The sequence below is a fragment of the Pseudoliparis swirei genome, chromosome 2 (genome assembly GCF_029220125.1).
Source record: "Pseudoliparis swirei isolate HS2019 ecotype Mariana Trench chromosome 2, NWPU_hadal_v1, whole genome shotgun sequence".
Lineage (NCBI taxonomy): Eukaryota > Metazoa > Chordata > Actinopteri > Perciformes > Liparidae > Pseudoliparis > Pseudoliparis swirei.
Genome location: NC_079389.1, coordinates 10,269,891 through 10,292,247, shown reverse-complemented (window position 1 = coordinate 10,292,247; position 22,357 = coordinate 10,269,891). Strand labels below are relative to the sequence as shown.

Here is a 22,357-nt window from a genome sequence, read left to right as displayed (position 1 = left end):
GACAGTATTATAAACAATATAGATTCTTAAATGCGTATTTCACATGGCAGGTAGTTGCTGAAGCTGAATAGAAAATTCGATATAAAGTCTCAAAACTTTTAAAGGCTGGGAAAATATGTAATTTGCTCAACCTGTTGCTCTTTGATTGTCAGCTGATTGGGACTAAACATTACACCTGCTGCCTCATATCATGCCTCTTGCACTTTCATTCCATTCAATGGCGTTTTACCACCATGGCTGCTATGTCACAAGAAGACCTCATAGGCAAAGATACGGTCTTGTCATCAGTGTGCGGTTGTCAAGCGTCTAGTGAAAAGTACAGAAAGTGATTCCTCCGGGTCAAGAAATTTTTCGTAACTTATAAGGGAAAATAAAAATAAATTCCCCCCTTTTTAAAAAAATCTTGGAGAGGTTCACATGTCAGTCTTTACCAGAAAGTTTAAGAACTTGTTACTGGGCCAACATCCATTTTTCACCAACTTTAAGATGGATGACCATGACATTTGGAACCAATGCTCATGGTCCCTATGGGATAAATACTCGCAACTTTGGGGCTCCCTTTACTTTTTCATGCCCAATGTAGCAGTCGGCATTCTATGACATAAGCACATTCCATCAACAAAAACTTGTTTCGTCACATTTTCTTTTGTTCCTCTTTTTTTTATATCATTCCTGTTATTGTTGTTCGTTTTGCTGTACTTGCTCTACAGAACTCGAGACGTCTTTCAGGGAATTGGAGAGAGGTATCTACATCATTTTTATATATAAAAAAGGCCGATGACTTTGATGCCATCTGCAGCTGTGTTTCTCTACTTTTTGTATCTGAATTCTGAAAGGATTTCTTTGCACCTTTCAAAGGAGACCTGCCTTGGTGTGTTATGGTGTGATTAAAAGCTGCGCTTCAGCAGTTTCCCTCCCTCTTGACTGCTGAAACTAATTACATGTGAGATGCCGGTTTGGGTAAACATTTTTAACCGCATGGCAATATGATTGATGTTTTCTTGTCTGGCCTGTATTATATATAATTATTTAACAGTACAGCTCGGGTCCTTTTCGTCGGGTCAGGTCAGGTCATGGCTGTCCTTCAGAAGGCGCGTGTTCCCATCAGGACACTTTGAATTCTCTGCAGGAACATGGTTGTTCCGGTTGGTATCAGCAAAGTTATTTGTGCAACGTCAGCTGAAATTCTATAATGGGCATTTCAGTTTATTTGTTTCGTGCTTTGTTAATGAATCACCCCTCCAAGCCATCAAAGTCTATCAGACTACTAGTGATGTCGTTTTAGGAGATTGTCTTTGTGCTCAAAGGCAGATCTGACAAAGCACCCAGATGCAGGTGGAATAAAGGGATGCTGGTCACAAGAGTTTTCTCTTTGCATGCCTTGCTGATATGATGTTGGCTTGATACTTGCAATCTTATGTGCTGTGACACATTTTGTTTTTCAAAATGTATTTATGTACCACATGTGTTTACATTGTGTCCACTTGGTGTTAATCATAAGGCATGGCATTAACACTGCCAGACTCGATTGTTGTCACCTATTCAAACTTATTTCAGTCAAAAATGTCGATGCTGTTCTATGCTTTCCTAGAACCTGCGTGAAGCTCAGGTGTTCAGCCTTGTGGCGGAGCGGAGGAGGAAGTTCCAGGAGATCATCAACCGGAGCAACACTGAAGCCTCCCAGGTTGTCCGGCCCAAGAGCTCCTCAACGCGCTGGGTCCCACCAGGCGCACCCCCGCAACTGGTAACCGAGATCCTCGAGATCCGGGAGAGCATGCTGTCCCTCCTCATCAAGCTCCACCAGAAGTTGTCGTCCAAGCAAAACTCTCTGTCGCCGTCGTGGCTGGAGGATATGGACATGAGCCGGCACACTCACGGAGATGGCATTACAGCCATCGAGCGTATCCTCACCAAGGCGGCCACGCGCAGCTGCCAAATCAAGCGTAGCATCCAGGACATTTGTGGAAAGGTGTGTCCTCCTGTGCCACCAAAGAAGAACAGTCCGGCTGACAAGAAAACCATGGATAAGGAAGAGAGGTAACATAACCGTGTACCGTGTTTCTTTGTTAAATAACACATTTGCCCACGATGGTTTTACATTTTTGCATTTACATGCTCATGGCCCATATTATTATCGCTCATTATTTCTTCTTTGTGGTTGAAAAACAAAATATCATTAACGACAACATGTTGCCAATGCAGCAGCAGATTAGCTTTTTCAGCCACATTTACTGAATTTTAAGAGAAACAAAATTTTTTGCAACTATCACATGTACATGAAGTATGAAGTGCATCTTTGCACCGCCATGAAAATGTGGTCTATTTTCTGTTTTATCAAATGAAACTCGCTGGGGGTTTCTGAATCTTCTTCACACTCGCCACTAGTCTGCGTCTCCCATTTACCTTCTCTAATGATGATGGAATGGGCTATAACCATTGAATAATTGTCTGCTTTTGGGTTGGCTTCACCCCACAGACATGGGTAAAGTGCTGTTTCCTAGGCAACCATCAGGCAGTAGTGCGGTCAGTGGCACCGAGAAGTGAGAAGCTGCTGCCCATTCCTCATGCAGGTTGTTGGCACCGTGAGGTGTCAAGTGAGAATTATTGAGCTGTGACGTTCCTGTCAGCACTTGTTTATGGCCTCTTATTAGGGACTTAATTTACAGTCAGCTTTCACCCTGAAAGTCTGCAGGGTGGCACTCAACCCACCATATTAGTTCAAGCAATCTTTCCAACTTTTACAGCACAGCCTTGGTCAAATTGACTATCTGCTGTGTGTGTGTGTGTGTGTATAGAAATAAACTGAATTAAATTGAATTGAATAGTAAAAGCATGCGTCAAAATTGGATGCCTGGTAGAGCCTTCGGAAGAATTCAGCCAACAACTTCTCTCATTCTGATAGATTTATTCTCTGATCACAAGCAAAGTACAAGCGCGGGAGTCTCTCTGACAACACACAGGTTGATAGTTAAAAAAATATCTCTCTCCCCCAAGCAAAGTAGGACCCTCTAATACACAGATTTTGTCAGTCATATCACGTCATCCTGACTTTGCTAGTCTGTGAGGAGAATTTCCTCTCCTCAGCCCTTCTCAGGACGTCCAACGGCCTCGCTCTCCCTCTCTCATGTAACAATACCGATAACATGCGTGAGTGTTGTGTTGTGTCAGGCGCGTAGCTAAACTTGAGAAGCAGACATAATATTTCTTATCAGACACATATTCCAGCTGCTACGTGATGTTATTCTGAACTTGAGAGACCTTGACGAACACATCAGAGCCTTCCATATTTAGGATTTATATAAACTATAGTAAATGTATGACCGCACATATGTAGGGTGAAACATGCCCTGCACAACAGACATGCTGACTCCCATGTTACTGTAATGCTTAGATTAATGTTCTTAATGGAGCAAGTGGGTGCCAAGAGCAGTGAATGAAATCCCTGTTTTCACTTGCTGAGTATCTTTTCTAATGGTGATTTAAATTCCTTTTTAATAGAATAGCACTAGGATAATTATGTAAAAGGTCTTAAAGTTAAGAGTAGGAATGAGTAGGATTTTTCTGTTGTGGTTTATAAACAGCAGAGAAATGCCCTGAAACATCCCAAACACAGTAAAATTAAAATGAGAGACGATCTCAGGCACAGGGCTGAGGTACTTCTTGTGTGTCGTAAGTGTTGATTTAGAGGAATTGTTTTTGTATGACTTTTTCCGCCTCGTATGTAAATTAATATTGAGTTTGTTTTGGACCCGAGTTAAATACGACATGTTCTACTTTCAGACGTCTGAGAGCAAGAGAGAGACAACAGAAGCTGCTTGCTGAATTCGCCTCCCGACAGAAGAGCTTCATGGAGACGGCCATGGATGTTGGTAAGAAAAGGCCAGCTCCCCTTTTTGCCAACTGGTTTTCTCAGTGTTGTTGTCTTAGAACTTTAAACTACGAACACATCTGTTGCAGCAGTCACTGAAAAAACATTTTTTTTGTAAAGGGGACTAAATTATGACAGGATGCTCTGCAGATCAGGAAAGCAGCAGCAAAGGGGCCAATGTGCCCCCACAATCTTTACTTGGCATACTTACGATAACATGGTTGAAAATCAAAGCGCAGTATTCACTCTACTGTCTCCAGCTTAATGCTCAGCCAAACGGGCAAGCCGAGCATGTACGATGCTCCCCACCGTTCACACATTCATATGACGACCTTAACGCGTGTGCGTGGCCGAACAAGTGCACCTAAACTTCTCATTTGCGTCTAATCTAGTGAGTTTTAAAACATGCATTGTGTTTAAACAGTCACAACCCGTGAGACAAAATGTTAATTCTAAAGTCTGAATGCGTTTACAAGTCTGTAAAGTATGATTATCTATTTTTTTGTTTTTAGTTTAGCTCTCATGAAATGAACACATTTCTCTTGGTGGTGTTTGCAGGCCTTCTTTATATGATTCTGGAGACTGACTTTAGTATTGAATGGACATTCTCCATCTGTTGATAGAGCTGCACCATCCTCCATGGTACAATGTGCTCATCATGGGTTGGTTCTGACATAAGTGTGCGTGACCTTATCGTGCATAAAACACTTTTTAGTTTGTAGGACATCTTGCTGCTGTTGGCTGAAATAAAGATTTCATTGTTGTACATTTTCATTGGGGCAAGGTGACAGTAGGCCGAGTCCCTGCTTCTAGAAGCTGCAGGCTTGTTAGGAGAAATTGAAAGAAGAGCGCTCCTGTGGGATTGTGGGTGGCTGTTGGCTGAGGGCACGTAGGATGACGGCGCTAATAGTGGGTTGGACTCCGAGGGCCCACTGTGACACATCATGTTTAGTGAATGAATAATGGCTGTTGTGATCGGACGCACCGGCAGGACTGTATCATGACCTCCCCTGCGCACTTCCTGCTGAGCAGTAACTTTCCTTGTATTTTAAACTCACTCAACTACTGGCTTTGCATCATGTAGCAAATTATTATTTAAATGGGATGGGAAGATAACAATTTAAATCAAGCGAATGCAGAGTAAGATGTAACAAAAAAAAAGTCTGTTCTAATGTTAACCCTAGCATAACATGTTTGTCTCTTTTAAATATATGTTACATACGTACAGAACAGGGCTTGAAGGAGGCATACGCCAATTCCATGCACGAAGTTGTGATCTATAAAAACTAACCTGATGGGAGACTGTGCGCCTGGATGGAAACTCTGACAACACACGTGGTGAATTGAAGCCAGTATGCATAATGATGCCTCGCACATTTAATAAAATGTAACATTAATTATAGATCCATGTTATCATAAACATTCCAGCTATTGCCATAACTATTCCATTAGTATCTTTCAATTATAATGATATCGCCCAACTCAAATTTGGTATAAATTCTATATAAGTATATTATTAACATTATAAATTTAAATATTGGATATATATATTTGTTTCTTTATTACAAAGGTTATTAAAGGGTAAATAATATCTCAAATTTCCTTCATAAGAAAATGGAGCTGAATTTAATTTCTTATGTGATGTAAAATGTAAAATGTGTCTCTTTTCTGAATTGGTGTCCCTGTTACTCAGAATAATCCACACTGAGAAGAGTTTTACTTGCAGCTGCTGTTGAAGTAATAATGTGGACGCCCTTACTAGAAAGAGCTGTTTTGCGGTTGAATTTTTAAACATCATATATGTGTAAAAATATAGTCACATACCAAATTTCAGTCACCTGTATTGGAGGTGGGTATGTCTAAACCTGAACATGTTATCCCACAACCAATCTAAAAATGGATAATCAGTGTCATCCAAGACTGGCGAGAACAATTACAACTTTATCGAAAGCGTACAATACTTTAAAAAAAGGGTTCACACATGTATTCTGTAGGGAGCAACAGCAGCAGCACACGAACAGTTAGTGTGTCCTTGTTGCCTTTCCTTTTGTGCGTGTGTGTGTGTGGGGGGGGGGGGGGGGACTCCAGTTACTGGGTTGGCCTGGGGCTAAAGCTGTGGTGTTGTTGACATCTAATGCTTCTTTCATTTCCCCAGGAACACAGTGACCTCTCTTGAGAACATATTCTTCCAAAAAGCAATAAATCATTAACCTACACAGCTTGACATTTGTCCCCAATATTTCCTGCTCAAATTGAGCACGGTTCTTAACATTTAAAAGTAGTTTCACATGAGTGAATAATTTCTAGTGCTGTGCCAATCATGCACAGTGAATTTACGTCTGTTCCCAGTATTCATATATATAACGTAATTCTTCTTCCCATGACTGCCTGTAGTAAAGAAACTACAATTACACCAAAAATATCTAAGTCTGAACTCTAAGTCTGTTTTCTTACAATTGGTTATTTTCAGTGTACATTAGAAAGCAGTGTTGTGTAACTGAATGTGGTATATTGGCCTGGTATGTGGCCTTTCAGACAACATAACCTTTTAGTTGTTCACACAGTTGGATGCTTACAGATCGCTGAATACATTCTCACTATTCTCTCAAAATTCACTTTTTTATGATTTAGTAATTATTGACATCAGCTGTTGCAGTGAATCCCGTTTTTATGTTGTACCGTTGAACATTTTTGAGGGGAAGCTTTTGAGAACTTAAGATTTGTACTTATGTTTTTGCTAGAATCGCCTGACACTGAGGCAGCCATGGACCTGGGAGCGTCTGAAGTGATGGAGTCTGAGGTTCTTTATGACTGCGTGATCTGTGGCCAGAGCGGCCCGTCCACTGACGATAGACCCATTGGCCTCGTCGTTCTCCTCCAAGCATCCTCAGGTACAGCATGTCCCAGCATCCTCCCCTTCTATTCTCAAATGGTGAAATTAACCTACATAGGACACATTCTTTTACAAGGAGTACAACTTAAACAACCACACACAACCATTCTAAATCTGTGTTTGTAATCTTGCCTTTTAAACCAAAACTCCCATTGACGGCACCTTTTTGATTTGGAGAATTGTGATGGTCGTTGTTCACTTTATTTCTGATTATTTTAAAATCTAAATATCATTTGTGTAATAACAACCCCAATCCTTGACCTTTTTTTACATAAATAGTGAATGTGTTGGACAGATTAACCATGACCGCATCATAATTCATAACTGACATCTGTGATTGGCTTTCAGTGCTCGGCCACCGCTGCCAAAGCAAAGAGGCTAAGAAGCTACCAACTAGTGATGAAGAGCACATCTATGCTGTGGACACGTGTGGAGTGGCTCACGATGTCAGGCTCACGCTCCTGCAACGGTTCTTCAAAGATGTAGGCGTCTCAGAAATTATTGTCAGCTTTATACAGGAGAGGAAAAGGCTCAAAGCGAGATTTTAAATATATAGATTTGTGGTAAATAAACACTTCAGCAGCTCTAAGAACAGCCTTTCATCCTGTCTCGTTGGATTTTTTACATTAAGTTTATACTGCAATTTGAGCAGCTGCTGACGTCTCTTTAAAGGCTGTAGGATGTTATATGGTCCTTGTTATAGAATACAAACTAGAATATATTTGCATATACCAGAATGCAGAATTTCCAGAAGAAATTATCATTGTCGTCACTAAAAAGTTAGATTAAAAATTGCGTTGACCGAGCTGCTTTCATTTGTTTCTCATGCCAACATTTTCTATTGATTAGCTTGCAATACAAGTTCAAAGCAAAAATGATTACACAAGGTGAATTGGATATGATCTATAAAATAAGTCAAATAGGCCGTTAAAAGATGCTTAATTGAAAATACCGCATCAATAGGGTGTTCATTGTATTTAGTTAATTATTGTGTCACCACAATATATACAAAATGTTGAGTGTTCAAAGACATATTTGCGTGCACTAATAGATATGATTTTTCTGCAGAGTTCTTGTCTGCAGTCGGTGTCAATCGGTTGGGATGGGGGCGTCTACGTTCAGACCTGTGGACACACCTTGCATATCGACTGCCACAAGTCCTACATGGAGTCTCTGAGGGTAAGAGATAACTAGACCGTATGAAGTGATTAGTCATCTCGTTACACTAGGTATTTGACAGAAAATATAACAATTGAGTTATTCTAGGTGTCATGAGTCAGTGAATATACCAAAATGATGAGAGCTCCTTAAATATGAGACGTTTCTTACTAGTCTGTTTATTGTTTAATGTAATACCTATGCACTTATTTACTGTTGGTTAGACACATTTTCAGTTCCACAAGTTGAGTTTGTTCCTTGTGTATATGCTTTATGGACTAAAGATTTGGGGTCACATTTCAAGAAAAAGTTCAGTCTGGCGTTTTTCTTTTATAAAACATCCCGTGCCACTTTAATGTGATTGTACCAGTTTAAACTAAAACTTGAATGTGTCTTTCCAGAATGACCAGGTCCTCCAGGGTTTCTCTGTTGACAAAGGCGAGTTTACGTGCCCACTGTGTCGACAGTTTGCCAATAGTGTTCTCCCCTGCCGCCCCGGGCGGGGCACAGAGGCTGGCTCCTGGCACACGCCCACAAACAAGAAGACGCTTGTGCTCGTCAAGGAGGTGGAAGAACTTCAGGAGAAACTTGGCCTTTTCCAAGTAAGTGTTACAATAATGCGAGGAGTTTTACTAAAAGTATCCTGAATTTTTACGATACTTTCAACTCGTGTAATTGTTGGCAACATGGACTTTGATGGTGATTATTAGAAACAATCCGTCTACTCCCAATTGTCGTGTGTGACTTTAGATGCAGATGGAAACGGGGCTGTTCTGTCCAAGAGACTTTTCTTCTTTCGGAGAATTCTTTAAGCGCCTTACATTGCTGGCGTGTCAATAACTACCAGCGCCACAATTTTGTAACAACCCACAATCTTTGAGGTGGATGTCATTATTTTTCTGTTTAAGGGAAAGTTACAAACGGACAATTCCTATGATTGTTCGCTGCTGTATTATACGGTGTGCAGTGTTTTTGTAAGTCAGATATTTGGGAAATCTTGATGCGACAAGCTCACTGTATCGAATATCCCAAACTGGGATACCCTTAACTGCTTATTGAGGGGATAAATAACAACAAAAAGTAAGGAAAGGAAGGAAAGATACATTATCACTCGTCCTCTGCTGATGGATATGTTTGATAATACTGTTTGACATCACAAGAATGTTGTGGACAAAGTCCGTCTCTGTTTTTTACAGTGCCTTTCCTTGTGCCAGTATGTACAAATGTTTCAATGTATTCAAGAAATAATCTCTTTAATTTTTCTGTTTTTTTAGACAGAATCCAACTTGAGTAAAGAAATGGAGCTGGTGATTAAAGACGTCAAGAATACCACCCAGAATAAATACATGGACTATGGCAAGAACCCTGGCTCCCCTGACAATGATTTCCTCTTCATGTACTCTGTGGCCAGGTGAGGACGGACTTTCACTGACTTTAGATGGGACTACTTTAATGGAAGAATCGGACCGTTTTATTGCCAAGTAGATTTGCACATACATACATACATCTTTGCATGTTGGTGCATAACAATGAACACAGTGAAAAAGTCAATATATAATAATACAATTTAAAAAAGGTATGAAACAATATAACACGTATGTAAATATACTGTATGTCTTAGTACCCTTGTTAACAAGGTTTATGTACATTTGTACACTAAATGTAATTCTCAACTTCTTGGAGGTGATGGTGGGGATGTAATCACTCAAGTGGGGTTATAAATGTCGTCTTTTATTTTGGTTGAACAGCCGAAGCATGTGTATGTATAGAATGTGTGTACATGCAAGTGCATCGAGGTGATTTGGTGTCCTTCCAGCCAGCCTCACAGTCCAGTGTGGATGGGCTGAATATTTCCCTTTTTATTACAAATATGAACACCTAGTTTCATAATCGGTAGACTCCTTTACTTTATTCCCTTCCTTTTCTCGGACACTGACAAAATACTACCTCAGAGGTTGTTTTGCATGTGTACATTTGTGCTTTTCTTAACGTCTGTTCCCAGTAATCAATGACTTCAATTCAATTCACTGCTTTATTGCCAGTAGATAGGAATTTGCCTCAGTGCATCTCTTAAAAACAGACAAACTATAAAAGAGAGAGAAACCTGTTATACATTCAAACATGCATAGTATGATGACATGATACAACCCTGAAGTGCTTTGGGGAGAAGCTTGAAGAGAAGACAAGCAGGGGGAGGAGTCAGCGATCACCTTTTGCGTCTTGTGTCTTTATGTATGGCATAGAGAGGTCACAGCCAATGATTGTAATTGCTAAACGTACAACTATTTCCAACTGTCCCCTCTAAAGGACGGTTGTGTTGGCGTCCACCACTGTGACTCTCCACCGCCGCGCTGTAGAAGGGCAGCGTTGCCTCCCCAGTCGAGCCAAAACTTTCGAAGCTGGTGCAGAAAGTGAAGCCTCCGTTGGTCCTTGTTAATTATATGTCTGATTCAGAATGAGAGGCACCATCATTGGTGTATAGTGTGTACAGCAGAGGTGAGGGAACACAAGCCAGAGGGTTCCCAGTGTTGAGTGTGAAAAGCAGAGAAAACACGTTGCCTATCCTATCTGACAAAATACCTCAAATCCAGTTCCATTAATTCCATGCACTGTTACTTGGTCATATTGGGTTTGCTTTGTGTCTACTGACCTCTGTCTGCGGTCCTCTTTCTGCACCACCTCCCAGTTTTACACGGATGCTTGCACATAACTGACGGTTGAGACCAGCGAGCCCAATGTGTGCCTTCTCTTTGGCTTCTCTCTTAATGTCAGTTCCTCAGCTTGAATAACGATGATGGTCCAAGCACAAAGACGGTCGTGTCCTCTCGGTGTCGGTCTTACTTTGCATTTGAATCCAGAAATGGGCCTTGAAATTGAACTGAAATTCAATACTGCAGTTGTTGCATAGCACTTGCACTAAATCTATTGATTGTGATTCAAACTGGTTCAGTGGTCGGTGAAGGTGAAGTCTTTTCTTCATACTTGTTGTTATGCTGCTGCATTGGTCCTGGAAGTGTTGAACAAGAACAACACCCTTCTAAAGTCGCCTTAGCTCTGTCGTTATAGGCTGCAGTAAAATAGTATTGACTCTTATTCCCTATCTTCACTTATTAGGTCCGACTGAGTATGGATTTATTTCACCTCCCCTGAATGAATTTTAGGACTGGTCTCCTAAGTGGGCCTTCACACGGCTCTTTTATAGCACATTTTTGGAGAGCATCTTGGGGCTGAGCTATTGGTCTAAGACGCATACTGTATGACGCAACTGCGATGTCCCATTTTCATTATGGCATTTCACCCTTCCCCCACGGAAAAGGCCTGAGACATAATCTTTAAAAAACCCAATTACAGTCCTTTCTCAGGTATATGTATCTTCTCAACAAGCTAGTCACAGGTCAGATAATCGGCTGGCATTCAGTTCACTTTGGAGTCTCTTACTTCTCACCACTACCATTCCAGAAACTCTGCCCTTCCTGGAGTACAACCATCTCGACCTTTTTCCCACCCAGCGCTGTGGTTCCCTCAGCCCTCCACCCTGAACAGAAAGATCCCCTAAGTGTGTCTGGGTGCCTGTTGGCTCTCTGAAGTTCAATGAACAGCGCAAATTGCCTGAGGAGTGGAAAATTCCTTTGTCACAGGGGCACTCTTATCAGCAGAAGCCAGATGGAGCTTCACCGTGGCTGCATTATCTATGTGAAATTGCTTTTTCTCCCAGGAAACCCAAGGATTTGCCCCCGCCTCCCTGGCCTATAGAAAGAAATGGCCAGTGGCGAGATGAAAACGGGCCCAGATCAGTCTTATTTTAATAATGGCTATCTGTTTCCACCATCTATGTACTTTGTTAGAGCTTTTAGTTTATTTTTTCAGTGTTTTGGTATTGGGGGAATTAAGATTCAGGAGGGAAATGTGTTTGGATATGCATGGGAAATGCACATTGGGGATTATGCATGAACTGTGGTTGAAACAGCTTTTATGCTAATAGTTCAGCTTGTGTAAAATCAGTCTTGGAAAGCTGTCATTTACTTGATACGGAAATGCTGCTTCAAAACGGCCGCAGCGAATGGCTTGACTAGGCAGCGTCTTTCATCTTCCTAATCGAACTGGTAAAAAAAGGCAGGCTACGTAACCAAATGCTGAATATGCTGACACCGTCGTTTATACCAATACCTTTGTCCACTCTCACGCTTGCAAATAAATAAACATCTATATCTATGAAATGTAGTATAACTAACGTCAAGTGAAAATAATAGGTGATGGCAAGTTGAAATATTAATTCAAAGAAACCAGTTCATGTAATCAGAGTAATCTCGAGTGGCCAACACATTTGAATCTTCGTTCTCTTGCGCGTCTGATTTATGTCTGGGGTAAACCTGGGTTCTAAACTGCCCCGGGATGGGGGTGGTGTTTGGACCACACCTTTACTAATTGGGAAATATATTACATAAATAGACTTTTCTTGCAAACATGTACAAATCTTTTTGACTGCTAGAGAGGGTTGGTGCTCTGCAAATGATCACTTTAAGCTATAGTATATCTTTTTAGCGTTATGCGTGACAGTTACAGTGGGCTTGGTTTGTGTGTGTTTTACATATATGCACTTGTTGAACTGCTGTCATATGCTCCCTAACAAAAGCCATGGCTCTTTCTCCTCAGGACCAACCTGGAACTGGAACTTGTGCACCGGGGTGGACATTTATGCTCTGGAGGGGCCAGTGCATCCGCCAAACGCTCGTGTCTCAGTGAGTACTCCTAACCTCTTTATCTTCGATATCGCACAATACATTATCTCCTCTGAGTCTTATTATTTTTGCTCATATGCAAAGAGTTAAGTCTGATGTGTTTAACTTTTCTTGGTCCCTTTTTTAATTCATGCTTTGACAGTTTACTTTTCTGATAGTTTTCAGTGACCTGCAGTGTTTTAGCTGCCGTTTGATTATAATGGTAGATTAATGCTGTGCTATGTCAGATGGTTATGATGGCGATTATAGTGATGGGTTATTGCGGATGGCTGCCTCATTTCCCATGAGCCTCCTTTTAATAACGTTTCTGACTTGAGATCAAATCCTTTCTTCCGTGTAACAGTTGAACCATTAAAAGAAAAAGAAACAAAGAAAAAGTCGATTAGCAACAGCAGTCCAGGATAGAAGCTGTCCCAGGTGAGCTGCTGGGAGCAGCCAGGGTCACTGGAGCGGACGCATGGGTCAAGTGCTGTTTTAGTTGATTGAGTCGAAGCTGACGTGGTCATGTGTCGAGGGGATGAAAGCTGTGCTCTTAGTTCCTCAAAGCCGAACATCAACCGCGACCATAAATGTTTGGCTGCAGTCTGGGATAATGCAATAGAAAGTGTATATGAAGGAGTCATAAATACGTCTGTTCTACAAACTACACCCCATTTTCTGTTTTTAAAATTATTCACTGAAGGTTGAGGCTGCTGCACTGAAATGGCCTGTCGTCCTCGAGTGGCTGAAAAGAGCCATTTTTGAGCTACATTAACCACGTAGCCATGCTGACGGACACATTTACTCAGTTGGACTAGATTAGTGTTCGTTCTTCTTAGGGAAATGGATTTGAAGGAAAACGGCAGACGTGTGCTTACCGAGAGCTCGTGGGGTTCCTAAGCCTGTTTCCCAGGAGGCACTGCTTCAGTTCCAGTGATGAGGATACGATGGACCACGGGGCAAGCCGCCTGCAATTCCCTTGAAATGGGCTAAATCCTCTCTAAAGAATTAGCCTCCAAATAGCATGTCCTTAGTTTACTTCACTGCAAACATTTGAATTATTGAATCTTGGGGACTATGTGGCTGCTACTGTGTCTCGAGTCAAAGGGCCTGTTGAACATGTTGCTCTGTTGTGTAGACTTGCAGTACTTGCTGAGTGCTGACGGCTGTATTTGTAATATTATGTTTTGTGTGGTTGATATGACATCATTTGCTTGACAGCAACTTTTTAAGAGCAGACTTGTTGTGGCATGTGAAAACATTTTATAAAAGGTTACAACTCGGGTCTATCTGCGAATGCTCCTCTATTCCTACGTCCACTTTCCTAGTGGCTGTTCTCTTTCGTGGGAAAGGTTGCAATCGGCATTCATTCCAGGGACAAATGACTCTGCAGTAGTCACTTGTCTCAGTCACATGTATTTATCTGCTCCAGCTCTGATCACAGTAATAACAACACGAAACCCTGGTGGATGCACAATTCTACATGATGCATGTTGAAGTGAATGTATAATAAAGTCAACAGGGATCTTATTGTAAGTCGCTTTGGATAAAAGCGTCTGCTAAATGACATTTAATGGATCTGGACAATTATTACAATTAAATTTATATAATAACCAACTCTAGGATTGGTTAAAATAACCCCGTAGTTAGCAGATTTAGATGTGAGAAGTTATTCTGTTAAAGCCACCACACAGCTCCCACAACATTTTAACTGCTTACTAACCCGGTTTTCTGCTCCGTTTGTGACGTTGAACGTGACGCACTAGGGAAAGAAAACAGAAGGCCATTCTCATCTATACTGGCAATGGGAACCTATATAGCCGCTTCTTCTGTGAAAACACGCGTATGCATGCTAATAATGTGGGAAAGGGGTATATTTGACTTTTTATGAAACAGGCCTTTTCAATTTAAATTGGCTTGGCTACAACTGTGATCACATACTGGACCATAAGCTTGGATACATATTGCAATTTTATGAGATGCATTTTATTGAACTCTCGTTTCCTAGATCTCCCTTCCTTCATCCAGGTAAACCCTGTGGTAGTGAGGGAAGAGAGGAAACAAGCCGTATATAGAGGACAAATGGGACGCAACAAAGAGCTGCCACTGTGCTTCCTTTATGTTGTGTCGTTCTTCACCTGTGGAGGGCAGTGTTGCTCCAAGTATTGCCAGTTCACAAAAGTCAAATTGCAGAGCAGATTATTGTGAGCACTTTGCTGCATTACAGCATCATAATTCCCTGTACAAAAAAATCAAATAGGATTAGTGTTGCTTATTGAAAAAGATGTTTGGCTATCGAGAAGGTTGACGAGTTAGTTTAGTGGTGCTTGTTTCAAGCACGGTTCATATGTGATGTTTATCTCTTGCCCTTATGCTGTTTTAATTTCTGAATACATGGATTGAGTTGATAATAACACCCTTTAAAAAAAAAAAAGTGACATGTCTTCACTTTGGATTGATTTGATTACTTAACATCTAAAATGACCTGCCCTTTACCCATGTTGTGGTTTGCTGTAATGTCGTATATTTTGTTACTTGTAACGGGTTCGCTCTCGACAAGAAAATTGAGGCTGTGAAATGGCCGTGTGTGTGTGTGTGTGTGTGTGTGTGTGTTAGCTTCACAATAAACAGGTGTGACCTGACCAAAGATTTGCTCAAGGCTATCGAGCACTACCATGTATTCATCCGGCCTGACCTGGTTTTATCTGAGCCAAACCATCAGCCTGCACTCTGTTCTAGTCAACTGCTCTCATCATTTGATCAACACTTGTTTGCTGCTGGTGCGTGACGATGGACACGAGGACAAAGAGACATTTGCTGGGTTTGGTCCTGTCAGACTTTGTCAGGAGCATGACAATGATGTGTTTTTCGTTTTTCCTCCTTTCTTTCAGATCAGCTGTTCCATGTGCTGGCCATGCACATGCGGCTGTACAGCATTGATTCAGCCTACAACCCCTGGACTAAGCTGACTCAGGTTACACCAATCAGAGAGGCAGAGTGAGTGACTTTCTCTCTAAAGTACCTCTGCGAACAGTACATCTATAAATCTGTCACCCCCCCCCCCCCCCCCCAGTCTCTAATTTCCCCTCACACTTTTGCTTCCTCACATAAACATGCAATCAAAGGGCCACTTTGTCCCCCTCTCTAAACGCCACCATTTTGTCCTGCCCCCCAACAGCTTTTCCGCCACACAAAGAGGAGCTAAAAACAGCAAAGGGACCATTTGTGGTTTCCATAGATACCAATAATTGCTGCATCTGGCAAATTACCGGGCACTCCACAGAGAGCAAAACGACCCCGACAAATTCACTGTACTGAGAACAACTGCACCGAGAACAACTGCACCTCAACAACACCACGCCGTCACGGCGTCTCAGCTCCCAGCTGTCCACCTGGCGTCAACAGAAACCCGTATTTAACAAAACGCAAAAGAAATAGTTTCTACCTCGCACACTCCCTTATTCTGTCTTGAATCGCTCCTGTGTGTCGGTACATGTTGTTTCATGCACAGATGCGTTTGGTTGTCTGAATTGACTTCACGATACAAGATGAGCTTGTACAACCTTCCCTCCCTGTTAGGGTAGTAAGATGGCTGCTACACCTGTTGCTATGAAAGGACTCTCCGCCATACAGTATGCTCACAGGAGCCGTTTGGTGTTTAAAAATACTTTGATAGGGTTTCAGGGAGCACTTTCATTGACACCCATAGGCAGTCAACCTGATACAGCCTAGTTAAATAGGACAAAGAGAAATGTTTCTACATAGATCCAAACATTGCTTTTGCCTTATTTATGTTGGATTAACCGAAGAGGTATGCATCAAGGTTTCATAGTGTTTGTATACAGTGGTCTTAGCAGGTTTGAGCACTCTGTCCTCCAAGGCGTTCCACCAATGCACAGTCGAATTAACTGGTGAGTGCTTTGGTAATGGAAGGTATTATTCTTTTAGTGCAGTTCCTCTCAAAGCCCCCGAGGCCTTTTCAAGAGTAGAGTGGAGATTGGAACCTCACTAAATTGTCAACAGAAGAAGAAGACTAGATTTAAATGGAGATGGCACACAATGTGAAAATGTAACCAGGGCTACTTTAAGGAAGCGGTTTGGGGAATTCCCGGAACGGGTCTTTTGATGCCATGTATTTGTTAAGCAAATTTAAAACGATCCAAGACCTTTGCTGGCATACCTTTTTTTCAAAAGTCCTTTCCAGACACGCAATACATCAGAGCCCTAATCGAGCATTTCAAGTGAGGGCTTTTTAGGATTCTGTCATGACTGTTTTTGAGGGCTTTATTCACACAATAGGACATTCAGAAAGAGACAATGCTCACATGATGTTTGAGAGGGAGACGGAGGAGACTAACATGTTAAATTATCATCACACTGACGTGATTAGTTGTCTGAAAGGGGCTCACGTAAAAAGTAGCACAGTCAATATTAATCATATTTATAATGGCTGTGTAATTGAAGAGCGTGCTTGTATTTTTTCACGGCCATATTGGTTTTAGTTCATGGATAAATTCATGTATTTCTTGTTTTCTTTCTGCCATCACAATAGCTTTTTGACTCATCAAATTTTCTTTTGTATGTTTTGCAGTGGCTTTGATGAGGACAGACCTGAGGTACCCATGCTGTTTCGAGATGTCCCATCCCTGCTGATTATCTTTGTGCTAACAATGCCACAGCCACTGCGAAAAGGTACCGTTTCTATGTCTGCATCACGAGGCTGCAAGAGAGTAGTGAGTGGCTGCTCCACAAGGGCAGCCCCATTATCTGTAGTCATCAGTGCTGAGTGCAGAAAAGAAGCATTTCACGTCTCTTATCTGCTCCTGTTGCCGTTATTTGGCCGTGAGGATCAGAGAGACACGACCCTGCTGATGGGAGGGCTGCACCTCCTTCATCTCCTCTATGTTGGAAAAGGCAGAAGGCCACCCAAAGACCTGGCACACTTAACGAGAGAAGTGTCTGCAGGAAGATCATTTCTTTTGATTACAGAAATAGGTTGACCAACGGCAAGGAAGATTTGGATTTGGACTAATTGTTAAAAGTGACTTTATTGGAAATTGCAGCTTTGGGTTGAAGCCATTAGTATTTTAGTTAAAGTCATGAATTATAATTAATTTAAGGGTTGTTCTCAAGGTGGTGTTTCACAGCACGTAGCATATCATTGTTACAGGCTCTTTTTTGGGGTCTTTTTTAATAAATAAAGAGGTTGAAGCATAAAGAGGTTGAAGCATGATCAGTCCCTGAGGGGTCTTTTGCACTTAATTGCAAAAAAGGGATGGCCTCCTTTTTTTCTTCGACCTTTTTAAGTCTGCTCTAACAGTTTTGATAAACAGCACTGTGGAGCTGTCGCTAGCCCTTTGCTGGAGAAGAAAACGAATGGCATTCTGTATCCGTTTAAACCAAACTTAAATATCCTTCAGCCTACATATCCCCCCTGAAGCACTATGCTAATTATCCTGCACTTATCTGCTGTTCAGTGAGGCTCTTTATGCAGAACTGAAATCTGACCCTATAAATAGCTGCTAGCCTGCTTTTTTTAATTCTGGAAGATCTTTCACATATTAGAGTAATGTTATGCGTTAATGTATAATACATTAATTCAGTCTTAATTCATCTGTGCAAATTGTGCTTCTCCACTTCTGTTTATATTTCCACGTGGCTTGGTTTGTATCATCAGTGTCACCTTTTCTGCCCGTGTAGAGCACTTCACCTGTGTGGTGAAGATGCTGTACAACCTGCAGTTCACACAAGCTGTGGTTGCAGTCTCAACCAAGTTCAGCCCAGAAGAAAGGCAGGCCTGGAGCACCTCTGGAGCACTCAAGAAGGTAAACGTGAGGTCACATGAGCCTGATTCCTAATCAAAATGTATTCCCCTTATTTTCAGTGCCACGCATACAGTATGCCTGTTTCCTTTTCTTTCTTCTTCCTAAATGATGAAGACCAGGAAAAAGTTGCCTGTGATTTAGACCTTGCTGATAGTGATGCTATATGCTGACCATTACTTAATTTTCATTCTCTTTTATTGGGCTTGTAATTATTCCTTGTGGTAGTTCATCTCTGTATATCTCTAATCGGTTTGTTAAGCTTAACTAAAACATTTTTAGAATCAGAAGGTCATACTGTAAAGATAAAGCCTCAGCCCAGCAGAATACAACTTTTTTTAGAACTGCTTCAATCGTGTGGCAGGAGAACTATTTTCTGCTCTGCAGTTTTAATCCTGCTGGGCAACATGATTAAAGGGTGTTGAAAGTCTACTTGTATCCCCCGCTTGTTGAACCAGTTGTGTCCTCTGATTGTTCCCAGAACTAGTCTATGACAGTAAATCATTGCGTATGACTTAGTATTGAGATAAATTGAGCCCCTTTCAGTTTCATTTACATGTTAAACAGTTAAACAGTCGATCTTCATTATCTCATAAGGTGAAAAGTCCTTTCCAGACACGCAATACATCAGAGCCCTAATCGAGCATTTCAAGTGAGGGCTTTTTAGGATTCTGTCATGACTGTTTTAGAGGGCTTTATTCACACAATAGGACATTCAGAAAGAGACAATGCTCACATGATGTTTGAGAGGGAGACGGAGGAGACTAACATGTTAAATTATCATCACACTGACGTGATTAGTTGTCTGAAAGGGGCTCACGTAAAAAGTAGCACAGTCAATATTACCGTATTTTCCGCACTATAGGGCGCACTGGATTATAAGGCGCACTGTCAATGAATGGTCTATTTTCGATCTTTTTTCATATATTAAAGCGCACCGGACTATAAGGCGCATTAAGCGGAAAAAAAACAGTCAGATAAGTCAGTCGATCAAACTTTATTAAACGCGTTCACAATAATTCTCAACATTATTCAAACGTTAATGAGCGTATTCACAATAACTACCAACCTTATTCAGTTGTAACACGTAAAATACAACACAATACACTCACTTTTCAGTTTATTCCTCGTCCACAAATCCTTCAAATTCTTCATCTTCAGTGTCCGAGTTGAACAGTTGGGCGATTACGGCATCAACATGCGGAATTCCCCTCATTATCCGAGTCAGTGTCGTTGCTGTTAGCTGGCAGTTCAGTGATGATTCCGGCCTTTGTGGCTCGGACCACAGTTGAGACTGATACCTTAGCCCAGGCATCCACGATCCATTCGCATATAGTGGCGTAAGTCGCCCGGCGCTGTCTCCCTGTCTTGGTGAATGTGTGTTCGCCTTCTGTCATCCACTGCTCCCACGCAGCTCGCAGATTAACTTTGAGCGCCCTGTTGACACCAATATCTAGCGGCTGGAGTTCTTTAGTTAATCCACCTGGAATGATGGCAAGCTCCGAATTAGTTTGCTTCACTTGGTTTTTGACAGCATCGGTGAGATGGGCGCGCATGGAGTCGCAGATCAATAGGGACAGAGATTTGTGAAAAAAGCCATCCGGTCTCCTGACGTAAATTTCTCTCAGCCACTCAATCATCTTTTCCTCGTCCATCCAGCCCTTTGGGTTAGCTTTGATGATGACGCCGGCTGGAAACGTTTCTTTTGGCAAAGTCTTTCTCTTGAAAATGACCATGGGTGGAAGTTTCTGGCCATCAGCCTGGCAACTGAGAACTACAGTGAAGGATGACTTCTCGTTCCCTGTGGTGCGTATAGACACCGTTCTGGTCCCTGTTTTCTCCACAGTGCGGTTCACGGGGATATCAAAGGTGAGGGGAACCTCGTCCATGTTGGTGATGTGCTCTGGCTGGATCTTCTTTTCAGTGATCTTGTTTTTGCAGTATGCGCGGAAAATGACCAACTTTTCTTTGTAATCTTTTGGCAGTTGCTGCGAGACGGTAGTTCGTGTGCGGATAGAGAGATTACGTCTTTTCATAAAACGAAAGCACCAAGAAGGACCGCCTCGAAAGTCATTGATATTCATGTCCCGTGCTAACGCTGTTGCCTTCAGTCGAATAGAGACTGTAGAGACGCTTCTACCTGCTGCTCTCTGTTCAATAACCCACTGTTCAATTTTGTCCTCTAACTGTGGCCAACTCGCATTGTTCCCGGAAACTCTGTGTGGTCTTCTTTACTTGGCGAGGTCATCTTCTTGCTTCCTCCACTTCTGTACCATTGATTCATTGATGTTGAATTCTCTCGCAGCTGCTCTATTCCCATGTTCTACTGCGTGACTGTTAGCCTTGAGTTTGAAGTCCGCATCGTAAGCGTGTCTTTTGACAGGTGCCATTTTGGGATCCTTATACACACTGTAATATTATGGTGAAGCACAGTATGTATTACTCATGACGCTCCTGGCTACGGTAGCCGTAATGCTGCAAGCGGTGCGGCTTTGTAGTTTACCAAAGTCGTTCTAAAACATTTTGACTTAGCGCCGTGAGCGCCTTGTACCACACAAAATCGCTTAGAGGTCAGTAAGCAAAACCAGAATTAATCCATATATCGGGCCCGATTATAAGGCGCACTGTCGTTTTTTGAGAAAATTAAAGGCTTTTAAGTGCGCCCTATAGTGCAGAAAATACGGTAATCATATTTATAATGGCTGTGTAATTGAAGAGCGTGCTTGTATTTTTTCACGGCCATATTGGTTTTAGTTCATGAATAAATTCATGTATTTCTTGTTTTCTTTCTGCCATCACAATAGCTTTTTGACTCATCGAATTTTCTTTTGTATGTTTTGCAGTGGCTTTGATGAGGACAGACCTGAGGTACCCATGCTGTTTCGAGATGTCCCATCCCTGCTGATTATCTTTGTGCTAACAATGCCACAGCCACTGCGAAAAGGTACCGTTTCTATGTCTGCATCACGAGGCTGCAAGAGAGTAGTGAGTGGCTGCTCCACAAGGGCAGCCCCATTATCTGTAGTCATCAGTGCTGAGTGCAGAAAAGAAGCATTTCACGTCTCTTATCTGCTCCTGTTGCCGTTATTTGGCGTGAGGATCAGAGACACGACCCTGCTGATGGGAGGGCTGCACCTCCTTCATCTCCTCTATGTTGGAAAAGGCAGAAGGCCACCCAAAGACCTGGCACACTTAACGAGAGAAGTGTCTGCAGGAAGATCATTTCTTTGATTACAGAAATAGGTTGACCAACGGCAAGGAAGATTTGGATTTGGATTAATTGTTAAAAGTGACTTTATTGGAAATTGCAGCTTTGGGTTGAAGCCGTTAGTATTTTAGTTAAAGTCATGAATTATAATTAATTTAAGGGTTGTTCTCAAGGTGGTGTTTCACAGCACGTAGCATATCATTGTTACAGGCTCTTTTTTTGGGTCTTTTTTAATAAATAAAGAGGTTGAAGCATGATCAGTCCCTGAGGGGTCTTTTGCACTTAATTGCAAAAAAGGGATGGCCTCCTTTTTTTCTTCGACCTTTTCAAGTCTGCTCTAACAGTTTTGGTAAACAGCACTGTGGAGCTGTCGCTAGCCCTTTTCTGGAGAAGAAAACGAATGGCATTCTGTATCCGTTTAAACCAAACTTAAATATCCTTCAGCCTACATATTCCCCCTGAAGCACTATGCTAATTATCCTGCACTTATCTGCTGTTCAGTGAGGCTCTTTATGCAGAACTGAGAAATACGGCCCTATAAATAGCTGCTAGCCTGCTTTTTTTAATTCTGGAAGATCTTTCACATATTAGAGTAATGTTATGCGTTAATGTATAATACATTAATTCAGTCTTAATTCATCTGTGCAAATTGTGCTTCTCCACTTCTGTTTATATTTCCACGTGGCTTGG

General features: G+C 41.7%; 1 protein-coding gene across 1 annotated transcript in view; it reads left to right on the top strand.

Moving 5' to 3' along the window:
- The window catches only part of ubr3 (ubiquitin protein ligase E3 component n-recognin 3), a 40,019-nt gene that overhangs the window by 11,288 nt on the left and 6,374 nt on the right, over nt 1-22,357 (top strand). Inside the window, exons 23-33 of the mRNA XM_056423560.1 lie at nt 1,592-2,037; nt 3,781-3,869; nt 6,610-6,759; nt 7,110-7,243; nt 7,830-7,940; nt 8,321-8,521; nt 9,194-9,330; nt 12,573-12,658; nt 15,529-15,634; nt 17,229-17,329; nt 18,338-18,462. Coding sequence (XP_056279535.1) covers nt 1,592-2,037; nt 3,781-3,869; nt 6,610-6,759; nt 7,110-7,243; nt 7,830-7,940; nt 8,321-8,521; nt 9,194-9,330; nt 12,573-12,658; nt 15,529-15,634; nt 17,229-17,329; nt 18,338-18,462 — 1,686 coding nt within the window. The remainder of the gene's footprint in view (nt 1-1,591; nt 2,038-3,780; nt 3,870-6,609; nt 6,760-7,109; nt 7,244-7,829; nt 7,941-8,320; nt 8,522-9,193; nt 9,331-12,572; nt 12,659-15,528; nt 15,635-17,228; nt 17,330-18,337; nt 18,463-22,357) is intronic.